We start from the raw sequence: 13,881 nt of genomic DNA on the forward strand, positions 1-13,881 counted from the left end.
CCATGCTAGCCATTTGATATTTGACTAAAACTCGTCTACCCTTACTTCCCGTCCCTCCTTCAGCGGCAGATACACCTTCTCCCATAGATCACTCCTCTCGCCAAGGTGGTATGTCAAGCTGACATCCTGCATGCCTGGCGCCGAGGACGGTCCAGAAGCCATGGTTTCGAGTTGCGAGATGATGTTCTCCAGACCCAAGGCCTTTCCGGTAGCTTGCGTACTGCCAGCTTCCAGCGAAACATGGACAATGTGGATGTGGAAGTGGTAGTACGTTGGTTGGTCTATCACCAGTCAGCCAGTCCTCAGCCCTCCGCGTACGAACTTACAGTGCACATAAAGCTTTAACTCGTCCTTTTCAATCTCCGGGTACAGCTTGACGGTCGCCTCGATCATCTTCTCCCGCATGTGCCTGACCCACTCCGCCATGCTCTGTTTAAGATCCCTGACGCTCCAGATGTCTCTTCGTTCGACCAGACCCAGCAGATGCAGACTCCCCATTGTCTTACGGTCCCAGTTCAGATCCGGCAGGAGCAAGAAGCCTTCCTCGCCAGATTCCCGGTACATCACATCCTCCTGCTCAGTCCGGCCTTCGAGGATGTTGAAAATCCAGTCCAGCGCCCCCTTTTCACGCTGCGCCTGCATGTACGGCCTCACGTACTTCTCGTAAATCTCCGGCGTCTCGGTCACAACCCTCAGACGCTGCTGCTCGTACTTTTTAACATGTTTCTCTGTACAGGGGTAGATTAAATTCAACTTGAAGTCCGGGGGTGGGTTATCATCGCTGGGATTGGAGTTTGCGAGGAACCAGGCATAGATGTCGTTTGCGCCGAGGTTTTTTATGTTGCGCAGCGAGGTGGAAAAGTTGGAGAGGATGCTGGGCTTCGTGTCAAAGGCGGCACGCTCAGCGAGTAGGAGGGCAGGCTTAGAATCTATGGTTCCGTAGAGGGAGATGCGGCGGCCGGCTTGGTCCGAGTTTAAGAGGCGGGTTAGCTGGAATTTTGGGATCAGAGATTCGACGTGGGCGGCCACGTCTGGGGGTGTGGTGGACGTCATGTTGGATTGATGATTCGTTTACTATCAACAATCAGCACGAGAACACGCTCGACCCTTCGAGCAGAAAGTATTTTATGTGACTTTCCATATCCGAGTGCAGAACTGTCCAAGTCATACCGGAAGGAGCGACTTACCAGACGAAGATGCAAGCACGTGCAGAGACAGTCTCCCGCAATTTCGGGTGGATGTGGAGATGCGAGATCACATGTCTGCGCGATCTCGCGTATCACCGCAGCAACCAATGAAAGAGACCCTGACCAGCGCCAAGCATCGTATGAGGTCACTCAACCCAACCACCCTTCATCGCAAGCAACTATTACGACGTAACAACCAACTACTGCTGCCGTCGATCGCAATACTCAAAATGGCACCCAAACGCAAAGCATCCGCTCCGGCGGCCAGATCGCAACAGTCGACGCTCGCATTCCACGGCACGACGAACAGGGTCACAAAGGCCGGCGTCAAGTCACAGGGCGCAAAGAAGAACATACTCGAGGCGAAGCTGAAAGACACCAAGCCAGAGACTGTCGAGATTCCAGATACCGAGCCGACAACAACGGAAGTTGCGATAATCGAGCAAGCAGAACAGGAGGTCAAGGCGCAAGAGGTGGAGAGTACACCAGAGGAGGACAGAGCACGGCGCATCTCAGATGCAGCAATCAAGAGATACTGGACCGCAAAGGAGAAGCAGAGGCTTGCTCCGCGGGCGCATCAGGGGGCTCTGGGCCTGCACGACAAGATACTCCGCGAGTTTGACATGAGCGCGCATTATGGCGTAAGTTGCAGTCCCTACGACAAAAGTCTCGACGTTGTAGTCGTGCGCTAACATAGTATGCGCTTGTAGCCATGTACCGGAATCGCTCGGCTGAAGCGCTGGAAGCGAGCGCAACGGCTCGACCTCGACCCGCCGATCGAAGTGCTCGCGGTGCTGCTGAGGGAGCAGGATGTGAGCGACAAGGACAGGATAGCCGTGCAGCGCTCGATCGTCGATGATATTCTGAACTCTAGGGCCGAGCTTGATGTATGAGGAGGGGGGTTGGCGCGTTGAGCGCAATCTGCAGCAGGGACATTGTCGGCGTGAGCGCTTGTCGACGCCAATGCTGTGAACATGAACTTTGGACACTGGCGTTATGCGAGGAGTTGGGCGACATGATTAACGGGCTATATCGATTGCATGTGTTGAAGCATGCGAGCAGTTGGGCGGCACAATTACAGACACGCGAGCATACGCACAGCCTCGCCATCTGGCCGACCTGGGCTACTCAGTTGACGCAGTCGGAATTCCATCTAGAATCAATGGACATGCCATTAGTAAAGCTTTTGATAGTGTGTGCACAAGAACATTTCCCCCTGTACGTCAGCTTGCATTGGGGCTTAGTACACTCCAGACTTGGCTTTCGGCTCGGAACTACTGGACTAACAAAGACAGCTAGTCCTGCGTCGTTGCAGAAGCGATAAGACGCGACCTGGAGATGCGGGGTCGCGCCGTACATACTATGTAGTAGACAGGATGCGTCGGGTTGATTGGCAGGGTGTGCAGCCTGCAGCTGGTCGTTTGACAGCAATCCAGAGGCTCACACTCTGCCGGCAGCATGCTGGCGGCTCAGAGCCAAAAGACGACGCGGGGTCGATCGACACTGGCTCGATGGGCTCCAGACGGTGCGCTCGCGTGCTGGGTGGGTGGCAATTGCTGAGCTGCACGGCAGTGGGGCACGATGCTGGATCCGCATGCAGAGGGCAGACTAGGAGGCAGCCCGATTCCACGCAGCCGGCAGCGTCCTTGTTAGCGCGCACTGGTTCCCTACATGGTATGGCTGCCAGTGCGCCTGCCATATCTCCGCACGCATCCTGGCCATCCTTATCGCCCTTGCAACCACCGCGCCGCGATGCTGCCGAATCCCAGCGCCTGTCACGACGCCGACACTGCCATTTCGGCTGCCCGTCGTGCAGCGCCGTCTGCACCAGCCAGTCCCCGGCGCCCACTGAGCAAGCGGTGCGTCGTGGCTGCACCGCGAAGCCGGGCTGGGTGAATTAAAACGGCGCCTTGTCGAGTGCTTGGGATTGGCATGGTGAGATAGCGGGGAACCACTAGAGACGCCCATATCATTCCTGGGCCTACAACCTCCATCCACGCCCCTCGCCCCTCCATGTTTCTTTCCTTCTTCCTTCCTCAATCCATCCCACTCCCCCATCGCAGCATGACTACCGCCGCGCTGTAGCTTGACTCCCCCGCAAAGGGCCGCGACTTCTCCACGGCTCTCTCGTACTTGCCACGCCCGCTGTTGATCAACTCAACAACTAACGCGCCGTCCGACCCAAACTTTCAACACCGAGGTCCACGCCCCACGCTAAACGCCACGTACTCATCAATTGCGCGACAGACTACTCCCGTCACTCCACTGCCGTGGTACGCACCCTCCTGTCGTACTTGGTCCTTTTTGATTGGGAAGGACCATCCCATTATCCAGCCTATTGCTACTGCAGAGGACCTGCCCAATTGACCTCGTCCCGACTCCAACATGGCCGCTGCTGTCGCCAGATATCCTTCTATGCTCGGTCGTTCTTCGACGCCTCCGCCGCACCTGTCGCTGAACACGTCTTCTCGTGGAACGCCGACTGCCATTCCCAACAAGCACATCCCAGAATGCTCTCCTGGCGGCCTTCCCGCAACTCCCCCGGCCTCGCCGCCGCGGCAGGACAGCCTCATTGAGCAGTCGTCCATCACGTACCCGCCAGATGCATACTGCTCGCAGTACTCGGACGACCCGCCCGTGTACACCATCACCGCGGATCGCACGGCAGAGGCTCTGGAGCACATAGCAACCCAGCCGCTGCCGAACCCCGACCAGGTGTTCCCGTGGATGCACGGCCTGCACTCCGAGAACCAGATCCAGCTTGCCTTTTTCTCGTCTCGTCGCAGGAGCGGGCGAAAGGTCCCCAGATGCATCCGCAGCATTACCGTCGTCAAGACTGGTGGAAACCTGTCGTCGTCCAAGCTTAAGGGCGCCATTGCACCAGACGAACTACTAGACTCTACGTCTCCTGACGCACCCAGGTTCCTTGAGTGCGACCCCAAGGACGGCTTCTCTGTGCGCAACTTCCAGATCCAGGCGTGCAAACTGGCCATGGTTTCGGATATCATCGTCTACGGTGACCAAAAAACCAAACCGCAAGACACTGTTCTCCTGGCTCAGAAGATTTCGCAGGCCCAGCGGCAGTACGAAGCACGGAACGGATTTCCGCATGGCTCGTTCAACACGTTTATGCTGTCCGATTCTTTCGCGACCATGCAAGAAAAGTACCCAAAACTCATTGCAATCAACTCCGCGGGTGAAATGACGGGAGAGGTCGTTGACTTCTTCTACTGGGAGCGATATGAGATGAGCGCAATGTCAAAAGCAACTGAGATCAGTAACAACGTATTCCTGGGGCCGACGCCTGACCAGGCACTGCATCCAGACTGTGCGGGCGAAGACGCCTATGACATGCTCATCGAAGCGACTGATCTTGCGCATGTGCCTGAATCACGCTCGCTACGGGCCCTCCGCATGGGTCTTGAGCGCGTTCACCGCAAGTCCACCCTGCACATGGACTTTCCGTCGTCAGGAAGCATAATGCCTCCCACGTGGGCACACGGCGAAGTTGATGGGCTTATGGACATGTGCAAGTGGATGTACGAGCTGGCGAACCCGCAAGAGGTCCGGCGGTCGAAGCGCAGACGGGAGGAAGAAGACGAGGCTATAGAGATGGACGACATTGCGACGCCGCGCAAGTTCCTGATTCACTGCACAGATGGCTACACCGAGACGACGCTTCTTGCGCTGGCTTATTTCATGTACGCGGAAGGCCTGCCTGTGCACGATGCCTGGATTCAGCTGCATCGCGACAAGGGCCGCAATTTCTTTGCATACCCGTCGGACGTTGCGCTGTTGACAGCGATACAGCCGCGGATACTCCAGGAGTCTCCCCGCTTCAAACAGAGTGTTCTGAACATTGCCGAACCACGCTGGCTGTCGAAGCTCGATGGCAGCCTCCCCAGCCGGATCCTGCCATACATGTACCTCGGGAACCTTGGCCATGCCAACAACCCGGAGCTGCTCCGCGCCCTTGGCATCACACGCATTCTTAGCGTTGGAGAAGCGCTCTCCTGGCCAGAGGACGTCGCGAGGGAGCTCGACTGGCCTGCAGAGAACTTTCTGATGATCGACCGCGTCCAAGACAACGGTGTAGATCCCCTATGGGGCGAGTTTGAGCGTTGTCTAAAGTTTATTGGTAGGTTTTTCAGGTTTATAGCGAGGATTCTTCACTGACATTGTGCAGAAGCAGGCAAGCGAGAGGGAGGCGCGACGTTGGTACACTGCCGAGTCGGTGTATCTCGCTCTGCGACCATCTGCATTGCTGAAGTGATGAACGAGCTCGGCCTGTCCTTTCCCCGTGCCTAGTAAGTGTCTGCGAGCTCTTTTCGACTACAACTGACGTCTCTAGCTGCTTTGTCCGGGCGCGGCGACTTAATGTTATAATCCAACCGCACCTCCGGTTCACCTACGAACTGCTCAAGTGGGAAGAGTACCAGCGCCAACGACGCAACGAGCCCCTCCGCCGCGAGCTCGAGTGGGCAACTGTCGCGCGTGAGATTGCGCTGATGAACAAGCCCTACTCCAGATAACGACTAACGATATGACTCACGACGAAACGACTCGTACATGTACGACTACACATCCACCTGGCCTGCCTCAGCCAGGCTTGTTCTCATCCTTGTGCAACATGCCGGTGCTGCGGCCGCCTTTTCCTCCTTCATACTCTCTTTTAATACTTCCGGCTGGTGTTCTGCGTTGATTTTGTACTGCCGCCTTGCTGTTTTGCACTACGCATTTGAGCCTGGTTTCGCGCCCTCTGGTTTACCGCCGCGGAACTGCGGCTGCAGGGTTGGGCTGTATCTGCTGTCTTCTGTCTTCTGTCTGCCACTCTGGGTTAGCGGGCTCGATGTCGATGAGTTGTGGTCAATCGGCCACGGGCTTCTGATCATTCCTCTTCTCGGTCCATGTATTACTGTCTCGATTTGCTGCAATGGAAAGTGCTGCGGGACCATGGAGTGTGGCGTTTAAAGATACTCACGGCGTATACGTTTAGTTCAAGAATGGATTTCGTAATTGCATTCAGGTTCATGGTGATGATTGAGGGTTGCATTGTGATGGTTGTCTACGTGATTATTGTCTACACGGTTCACTTGCTACCCACCTCTAGCTATCTATGTCGCCTTGTGAGCCAAGTCATACTCGGTACATCACAGTGAAGTCTGGCGAAGCTGCTTGATGATGCCGCTCTGCTTCGAAACCACGTCCTTTGCCTTGGCAATGGTGCGCTCCATGGTGTCCATCATGTCATCTGCGTCCTTGGCCATCGCACGTGCCTGCTCAAGCCGATCCATGACGGCCATCGCATCGCTGGCCCGCTCGCTACCCGTCTGGCCAATCCGGACAGTCGTGTCCTCGATCCAGTAGACCGCACGCACTGCGTTCCGCTCGTTGACCTTGTATGAAGACCACGACATGTCAATGTTGAAGACGGACCACTGGCCCTCGCGGTGGAGTATCAGATGGACAGATCGCAGGCAGAAGTAGTAGACCTTGTGCGCTTACCACGAGAGGAGGTGGCCGTACCGGCGGCGGAGGTCGATACTCGACGGCCTCTCGGGACTCGGTCTGCTCCCGGCCATAACGTTGTGTTGAGCCAGGTCTCAAAGTTGTGGCGCTATTGCTGCAGCTGCGCCCTTGTGCTCCAGATGTCAATGGGGGGCGAACAAGCCGCCTGGGCTGACTACTCCGGTGCATCGGCACGTGAAGTGAGCCATCTCGACGATCTCGTCAACCAGCAACTGGAGCTGCTTGGTGCTCAAGACGAGATTTGCTATTGCCTGGAGCGCTGTCGCCATTTCGCTCTCGTGCATCTTCTCCCGTGCGTTCCACTTTGCTACGGATCTCGATCTGTCGTCCTTGGAGCCAACTCTTGAAGGCAAGAGGAGTGTCAGTGGTGGACGGTGGCTTCCAAAAAGAAAAAAGCACATTTATTCCTAGATCGTCGTACACGTTGTGGATAAATTGTATCATTTCTGGGATAATGTTGTCTCGCTGGAACCGAAGGTCGAGAACCTGGTTTTCCAGGCGTATGCATCTGTTTTCGTGGTTGGACATGCCCAACGCAAGCAACGCTGGTAGTGTCCGGAGGAACGAGGTACACTCAGCAGGGGAGGAGTTGACAGTATCTTCCCATGCTGGCTTGGGGACTTCGTTTGTGTCGAAGAGATCATGTAAAATCTTGTCCACAGCCGCAATTGTGTCCCTGAGGGATCTGGTGGCCACGACAGCTTGTTTGTAGTTCTTGTCGATTATGCCCTCGATCTTGCTCTTCTGCGCCGCCAGCCAGACACTGTACTCGGCACGGCTCGGCATTCGTCTGGTCTTCTCTCCATGGGCTCGGACGATCAGGTCGTTCATTGCTTCGTACCCTTCGCGCATGAAAGCTTCAATCTCCGTATGGTCCCCGCTCTCCTGCTCTTGCACCGCTTCTTGGAAGAACCGCGGACGATCGGCGACAAGCTGTTCAGCGCTGGCAACTACCTCTTTGTTTTGGACAACACTCTTGACCTGCTCCAGGAAGAAGTTCAGCTTGAGCTCAACATTGTCAGACGTGTGCAGCGGCTGATCTCCAAGAACATCGGGCGGCCTGTAGTCGATTGCTTTGCGAAGACGATCTTGGACTAGCTTCAGGTCGGTGATGTTGTCCTCTGACTTCTTGATGCGGTGCGACATGGTGCCGAGTAGGTAAAACAACGTCAGTTCTTCTGCAGAGGTCAAGTCAGTGTCTGTCTCGCATGTTCACACACAATTAAAGTTTACCTGTGTTGCCGTCGGCGGCAATTCCGAGCTCCTTGGCAACCTTGATGATTCGCTCCTTCATACGATCCAGAGTATTCTTATACAGCTCGTGGATGATGTCGCTTGTGTCTGACTGAGTCCCTGTGGCGGCGACCAGTCCGTTGATCTGGTTGTTGACACCTTCACTCTCTGACGCCAGCGATATCCCCTTCAGCCTGGCGGCGTTCTTGAGAACATTCCGCACAGTGGCCGCAAAGTGCTCATACCGGGCCTCGGCTTGCGTGTTCTGTATCTCGAGCTCATGGTTGTATCTGTGATGTTGCTGGTAAACTGGTGATATTGGTATCGCGACCGCTTACTTCTTCTTTAAATCTTCGAGCTCTGCGATGTGACTGCGCTCAAGTTCCTCTTTCTGCTCATTCATGGCTGTCTGCAAGTCGTTGGCGTGCTTGATCTTCGCTTTACTGAACCGCTGGATGAGCTTGGATGCTTTGGAAACACGAGCGCTGGTACTATTCATCACAAGATGTTCGGCGGCTGAACTGCGGACAGCAGCAATCTGGTCCGTGTCTGTGGGTCTGTAGTGATAGGTACGGGTCTCTGTCTTGACTTATCAACACTTTACCTTGCTCCCCGCCTGTTATAATTGCTCATCAATCGTCTCAAGAAGCCGCTTTCTTCCAGACAGCTCCAGTACCTATATCACCAGACGGTTCGGGCAAACACTGACTTGTAGACCACAGCATGAACGACAGCAGGTTCCAGCAGCGAGCTCCGTCCGAAGCCGTGGACGATGTGTCCATGACCGAGCGCTCAGAGGCGGACGAAGACTGCTCCTCTGACGACAACACATCCGACAGGGGCTGGAAGGGTGAATTCGCCAATGTCCAACGATGAACTGCCGTCTGGCTCCACGTTGCCGTTGTCACCGGCTGGTGCTTCTCCGACTGGCCCCATGTCATATCTGCCTATGCGCCCCCCGCCGGCTGGTGCTCCTTCATCTGCCCCGATGTTGTATGTGCCTTCGCCTCAGCCGTCGTCGTCTGGCGCTTTACTGTCCGGGCCCTTGTCCTACACACCTGCCCGTGCCCTGTCGTCTTTCATGGGACCACCTCTGATGCCGCCGTCCGGCTCCGTCACAGGCTCTCAGGCTCTCAGCTGTCAGACAACCGCCAAGACAACAGCTACCTCGGGCTCTTCGTCGTTTCCAGGAAGATGCACGCGTACAGGAGCTCATGCCAAGATCAATCTCAGCTGGATGGTACGCTCGATCGACGGCAACGGCTGGTCACCGCCCAACAACCTCAATACACCTACGAGAATGGCCCTGCAAAAGTACATCGACATGTTCCACAGGATTCGCCGTTTCCAACAGCGTTGCCGTAAAGCCCTTGAGGGCGACTTCAGCGATGTCTACTGTGGATGCCAGGCAGTCGAGAGAAACGAAGTCATCTGTGACCATGAGGTCGACTCGATGACAGCCTACTCCGTCTGTGCTCGGCTCATGCAGTACCCAAGTTCACCGGGCTCTTTCTTCCTCGGTTTCGTCCCAATTCCAACAGAGGATCGTGACCCAGCAGCGTCCTGGCATCAGTTGGATTACTGGGTGCATCCAGGGCCTGCCAGGGGTGCGCCCAAAGCCGTCAAGGATAGAAACGGCACCTAAAGCTGTTGCGCCTCCACTCCCATCACAACTCAGTTCACGCAGTTAACGTCAGGTAGCTAGAGACTTGACAGCTACAACGACGGGTGGCAGTGGCTAGGCTGTCAGATGCTGCATGGAGATGTGGCAATGTGGTACGCGTTGTCGCGACGGAAGACACAGGGATTGGTGGGGTACTCGTAATGGTTTTAGGTGATGATGGGTCCACTCGGTGGTGGGGAATAATCGAACACACATCAGCCAAAGCCGGGCCACAAGTGTTCGAATTTTCCCCACCACCGAGTGCGTCCCTGGATGCGCGCCAGCCCCTCCGGAACATCAGGCATCATCCAGGATGTGACGTAGATGCTAGTGAACCGGGGGATACTACCATCAGTGCGATCGAGTTCTTTTTAAATATATAATATTAATACATCTACCGTCGTCCTATGATTGTACTTCTGACGCATATGACGTATTACTGACGCGCTAGTTCTGGAGACTTGTACGACTTGCGCAAGTGATGTTGAAATTGGCCCAGCTCCGGGCGCAGGTCACCCCGACACCGTGAGCTTGCGCCCATATATTTCAGAGGGTCTGTGGAGTTGTTTTATCTGCAGCTTCATCATTCGTTCAGCGCAGCGTGATGCTGCAGACCTCGGCTCACATATTTCTCTTTTGCCCACATGGAGCATGGAACCCAATAGCCAAGTATCTGCTGTCGCCAAGATGCACAGGTATCTAATAGAAAACATACAGTAGAGAATCAGCATTATATCACACGACGACACAGAGCGACCGAAGCCACCAAATTGCTTGTTGGAGTGGTCTTGAAATCCGCTGCGACACATGTTGCCCAGTGACAGACTATTCGGGCACAAACCAGGGAATGACTAGTCCAGAATTGAGGCGTTCCGTAAAGCTTTCTACCTGACAAGTCATTCCGACAGGAACGGATGAGAAAGCAAAGAAAAAAACAAAGGTGAAATACGACACTAGACGTTGAAGACCATGGATGGACTTGCAGAGGGTACAACAAAGTTCTTGTGCAAGCGGTGAGTAAGCGTATGCAGCGCTGATTCTAGATTGGAGGTAGAGTTGTTACCTTCCTTCTATGCAATTATGACAGCCGAAAGCACAAATACTAATGCCCTCTGGCATTTGGTCCCACTGATAGCCAGAAACCTGTTCGCTAGCGTGTCTTCACATGGGAAACTGCGGGGAGGTTAAGCTTAAATGCTCGGTGCAAGTGACACCAATGACGCTGGGCGGGATCATTCGCCCTTGCAGGGTTAGCGCACTGTATAGGGCTTAGTGCTGCCCATCATCATGGCGACGTCATTTGCTGTAAGCTCACAGTTTGCTCGCAGCTGTTTAAAGGTCTGGGTCCCATGTCGAAGTTCTACCATCACACATTGCCTTTTTCCAAGATACCCAAACATCTCTCAGCTGTTTACCAACCTCTTCCTTCAATCAATTGACCTACGAGAACACATATACCAACACCACTATGATCTCGAGACAAGCAACCCAGAATGCTCGGTTTGCAGCCCGTTGCGCCCGTCGCCCAGCTGCGCGGGTAGCCAACCCCCAGTTCCGCGCCCAACAACCCCGCTTCCAGTCGACCGAGTCAGCAACCTCCGGCAACGCGGGTGCCGGCTCACATGCCGCGATCGGTGCCGTGTCTGGTGCTGCTGCCGCCGTCGCAGTCGGCTACATCTTCTACAGACAGTCGGGTGCTCGCGATGTTGTACTGGCTTCTAAGACGGCAAAGGGCTACGTCAACTCAGCCACACAGAAGATCAAGGAGCAAACACCGGAACCCAACGAGGCGCTGCAATGGCTGCGAAACGCTGCGCAGAGCTACGCTGCGTTCATCCCCGGTGCCAAAGGCTACGTCGACTCGGCCTTTGATGACCTCGATGCTATACGTGCAAAGCATGGCAAGGAGGTTGACCAGATCGTCAGCGAGGCATACGATGAGATGCGCCAGGTTCTCGGCAATGGCGATATGAGCCTCGTTACCGCACACAAGACTTGGGACGTCATCACCAAGCACATGAGCCGCATCGCAGATCTTGCTGGCGACGCATCACAACAGATCATGGACAACCACCCTCAGCTCAGGGAGAAGGTTGGCGGCAACATTGATAAGCTCAAGGAGTATGGCGACAAGTACGGTCCCGAGGCCAAGAAGGAGGTCGACAGGACATGGAAGCAGATCAGCGACGTCGTCAAGACTGGCGTAAGCGCGTCGAACATTGAAAAGATCAGGAGCATTGTGCAGGAAAAGGTCGAGAAGCTGAAGAAGATGGGCGACGAGGCCTGGGATAAGGGCATGGAGCAGGCGAAGCCCTACCTTGACAAGAACCCTCAGGTTAAGAAGATTGTCGAAGAGAACGCGGATGCGCTCAAGGGCGGAAATGTCCAAGAGCTGTACCAGCGCGTCAAGTCTGCCGTCGAGAAGGGCGATACTGGCGACCTTGAGTCGTACGTCAAGAGCGCCGCGAACAAGGCCAAGGAGTCTGGTTTTGGTGATTTCGAGCAATACTTCAAGCAGATTCCTGGCGGCGATCAGATCATGCCCAAGTTAAGCCAGCTTCAGGACGTGGCCCAGAAGCACGGCGACGAAGCACAGAAGCTTTTCAAGGACACCATCGCGGAGATCTCCAGCATCCTCCAGAAGAAGGGAGACGAGGCAACCAAGTTGGCTGAGAAGGCGAAGGAGGACTCGAAGAAATAAGGGAGGACAAACATGTTGTCCTAGCATGATCAGGAGTGTAACGACTACTTTACTTGTACGATTAAATGCATCATCGGCGTTGACCATGTCCAGCGAAAAGACGTTGGCCGTTATGAACAATGTTCAAAGCAACTTTGATCTGCCTACTATCTCCTGTCGCCTTGTCGAGCTTCACTGTGATGTCCTGCCTGAATTCCTCCCACGGCCGGCTAGAGATGGCTGCATCCAGGCAGCGTGCGGGGAATGCACGCCTGTCACTGCCTGCATGCAGGAACTACTCACTGTGCACACCGCACACTGTGCTGAGGCCTCAGAAAATCCTCTATGCGGGGTGCGCTGTCGGTGCACTAGGTAGGTGTTGTAGGCTGCAGACAGGAGGTGTCGCCAAAGTAACCCCGCGATCGGCTAAGGAGGTGAGTGGGTCCGAGGTGAAGGAAAGTGGTGAGAGAAGGCGATGGCGGCGTTCGTTCGCCCAATGGACTGGACACGCTCCACTCGGGGCAGCCAATGACGTAAACGCGCCTGCCCTCCCTCCCCTCCGGCTGCACCGCCCTTCCCGGACACCTGGCAGGCGCTGCTACTGTATTTACTTGTCCCTCAACAAATTCCCAGTCCTTCTACAACCTTCTCACTCCAATTCCCCACCTGTCTCAACCAAACTCTTCCTTTCAACGTCGATTGACACTATTACGACGACTACTACTACTACCGCCTTCCAACTCACACACACTACACAACCGTAACCATGGGCAAGGTACACACCAGCGTGCCAACATGTACCCCGCTGGTACCCCGCTAACACGTGCATAGGCGAAGTACATCATGCTCGACTGCGACAACACGCTCGTCCAGTCTGAGCGTTTCGCGTTCGAGGCCTGCGCCGACCTCACCAACCAGGTCCTGGAGAAGCACAACATCGATGCCCGCTACACAGCCGAGTCATTGCTCGAGGACTTTGTCGGCCACAACTTCCGCGGCATGCTCAAGGGCCTGCAGGAGAAGCACAACTTCGAGATGTCCGAGGAGGAGATGGAGGACTTTGTCGCGCGTGAACTCGGTGCCGTCACTCTCAAGCTTAGCCAGAAGGCTGTCGAGTGCCCCGGCGTGACCGAGCAGCTCACCAAGCTCAAGGAGCAGGGCTACCCCATGTCTGTTGTCTCTACTTCCGCCAAGAGCCGCGTCGTCGCTTCCATTGAGAAGGCCGGCATCGCCCACTTCTTCCCTCCCGAGCACGTCTACTCTGCCGCTACCTCTCTCGACCCTCCCTCTTCCAAGCCCGACCCCAAGATCTACCTGTACGCCGCCGAGCAGCTGGGCGTCAAGCCTTCCGAGGCCATCACCGTCGAGGACAGCAAGAGCGGTGCCACTGCTGCCATGCGCGCTGGCATTCCCTGCATCGGCTACGTTGGCATCTACGGCATTGAGGAGGGCAAGGAGAAGATGGAAGAGATGGCTAGGCTTCTCTCCGTGGAAACCAACTGCGCTGCCATCATGTACGACTGGAAGGAGTTCCCAGACTGCCTGAAGAAGGTCGAGGCCAAGTTGTAAGTGCTTGCTCGGACACTTGT

General features: G+C 55.4%; 6 protein-coding genes across 6 annotated transcripts; 4 read left to right on the plus strand and 2 right to left on the minus strand.

Moving 5' to 3' along the window:
- Positions 1 to 24: 24 nt before the first annotated feature.
- Positions 25 to 1,053, minus strand: ACET3X_002819 (uncharacterized protein; the record flags this gene model as incomplete). The annotated part of the gene is made up of 2 exons (XM_069449604.1): positions 25 to 281; positions 327 to 1,053. The coding sequence occupies 2 exons, from the start codon at positions 1,051 to 1,053 to the stop codon at positions 25 to 27; spliced, it is 984 nt and encodes a 327-aa protein (XP_069309366.1).
- A 364-nt stretch (positions 1,054 to 1,417) lies between these two features.
- On the plus strand, positions 1,418 to 2,080 carry ACET3X_002820 (uncharacterized protein; the record flags this gene model as incomplete). Its single annotated transcript, XM_069449605.1, has 2 exons — positions 1,418 to 1,828; positions 1,898 to 2,080. The coding sequence occupies 2 exons, from the start codon at positions 1,418 to 1,420 to the stop codon at positions 2,078 to 2,080; spliced, it is 594 nt and encodes a 197-aa protein (XP_069309367.1).
- Positions 2,081 to 3,202: 1,122 nt separating this feature from the next.
- On the plus strand, positions 3,203 to 6,203 carry ACET3X_002821 (uncharacterized protein). Its single transcript, XM_069449606.1, has 3 exons — positions 3,203 to 5,325; positions 5,374 to 5,494; positions 5,539 to 6,203. The coding sequence occupies exons 1-3, from the start codon at positions 3,573 to 3,575 to the stop codon at positions 5,717 to 5,719; spliced, it is 2,055 nt and encodes a 684-aa protein (XP_069309368.1). The 5' UTR covers positions 3,203 to 3,572; the 3' UTR covers positions 5,720 to 6,203.
- Positions 6,204 to 6,337: 134 nt separating this feature from the next.
- ACET3X_002822 (uncharacterized protein) lies at positions 6,338 to 8,352 on the minus strand (the record flags this gene model as incomplete). Its single annotated transcript, XM_069449607.1, has 4 exons — positions 6,338 to 6,625; positions 7,116 to 7,894; positions 7,950 to 8,239; positions 8,288 to 8,352. The coding sequence occupies 4 exons, from the start codon at positions 8,350 to 8,352 to the stop codon at positions 6,338 to 6,340; spliced, it is 1,422 nt and encodes a 473-aa protein (XP_069309369.1).
- Positions 8,353 to 10,951: 2,599 nt separating this feature from the next.
- On the plus strand, positions 10,952 to 12,415 carry ACET3X_002823 (uncharacterized protein). Its single transcript, XM_069449609.1, has one exon. The coding sequence runs from the start codon at positions 11,081 to 11,083 to the stop codon at positions 12,311 to 12,313; it is 1,233 nt and encodes a 410-aa protein (XP_069309370.1). The 5' UTR covers positions 10,952 to 11,080; the 3' UTR covers positions 12,314 to 12,415.
- A 643-nt stretch (positions 12,416 to 13,058) lies between these two features.
- Positions 13,059 to 13,861, plus strand: ACET3X_002824 (uncharacterized protein; the record flags this gene model as incomplete). The annotated part of the gene is made up of 2 exons (XM_069449610.1): positions 13,059 to 13,067; positions 13,124 to 13,861. 2 exons carry the CDS (start codon positions 13,059 to 13,061, stop codon positions 13,859 to 13,861), a joined length of 747 nt encoding a protein of 248 aa, XP_069309371.1.
- Positions 13,862 to 13,881: the final 20 nt, after the last annotated feature.

Source organism: Alternaria dauci, chromosome 2, assembly GCF_042100115.1.
Source record: "Alternaria dauci strain A2016 chromosome 2, whole genome shotgun sequence".
Classification (NCBI taxonomy): Eukaryota; Fungi; Ascomycota; class Dothideomycetes; order Pleosporales; family Pleosporaceae; genus Alternaria; species Alternaria dauci.

What these genes read in the sequence shown, in the direction of transcription:
- ACET3X_002821 (XM_069449606.1), top strand. Translation starts at nt 3,573, where the DNA reads ATGGCCGCTGCTGTCGCCAGATATCCTTCTATGCTCGGTCGTTCTTCG. An exon ending in GCGTTGTCTAAAGTTTATTG is followed by an intron (nt 5,326 to 5,373) that starts GTAGGTTTTTCA and finishes GACATTGTGCAG; the next exon opens with AAGCAGGCAAGCGAGAGGGA. An exon ending in CTGTCCTTTCCCCGTGCCTA is followed by an intron (nt 5,495 to 5,538) that starts GTAAGTGTCTGC and finishes TGACGTCTCTAG; the next exon opens with CTGCTTTGTCCGGGCGCGGC.
- ACET3X_002823 (XM_069449609.1), top strand. Translation starts at nt 11,081, where the DNA reads ATGATCTCGAGACAAGCAACCCAGAATGCTCGGTTTGCAGCCCGTTGC.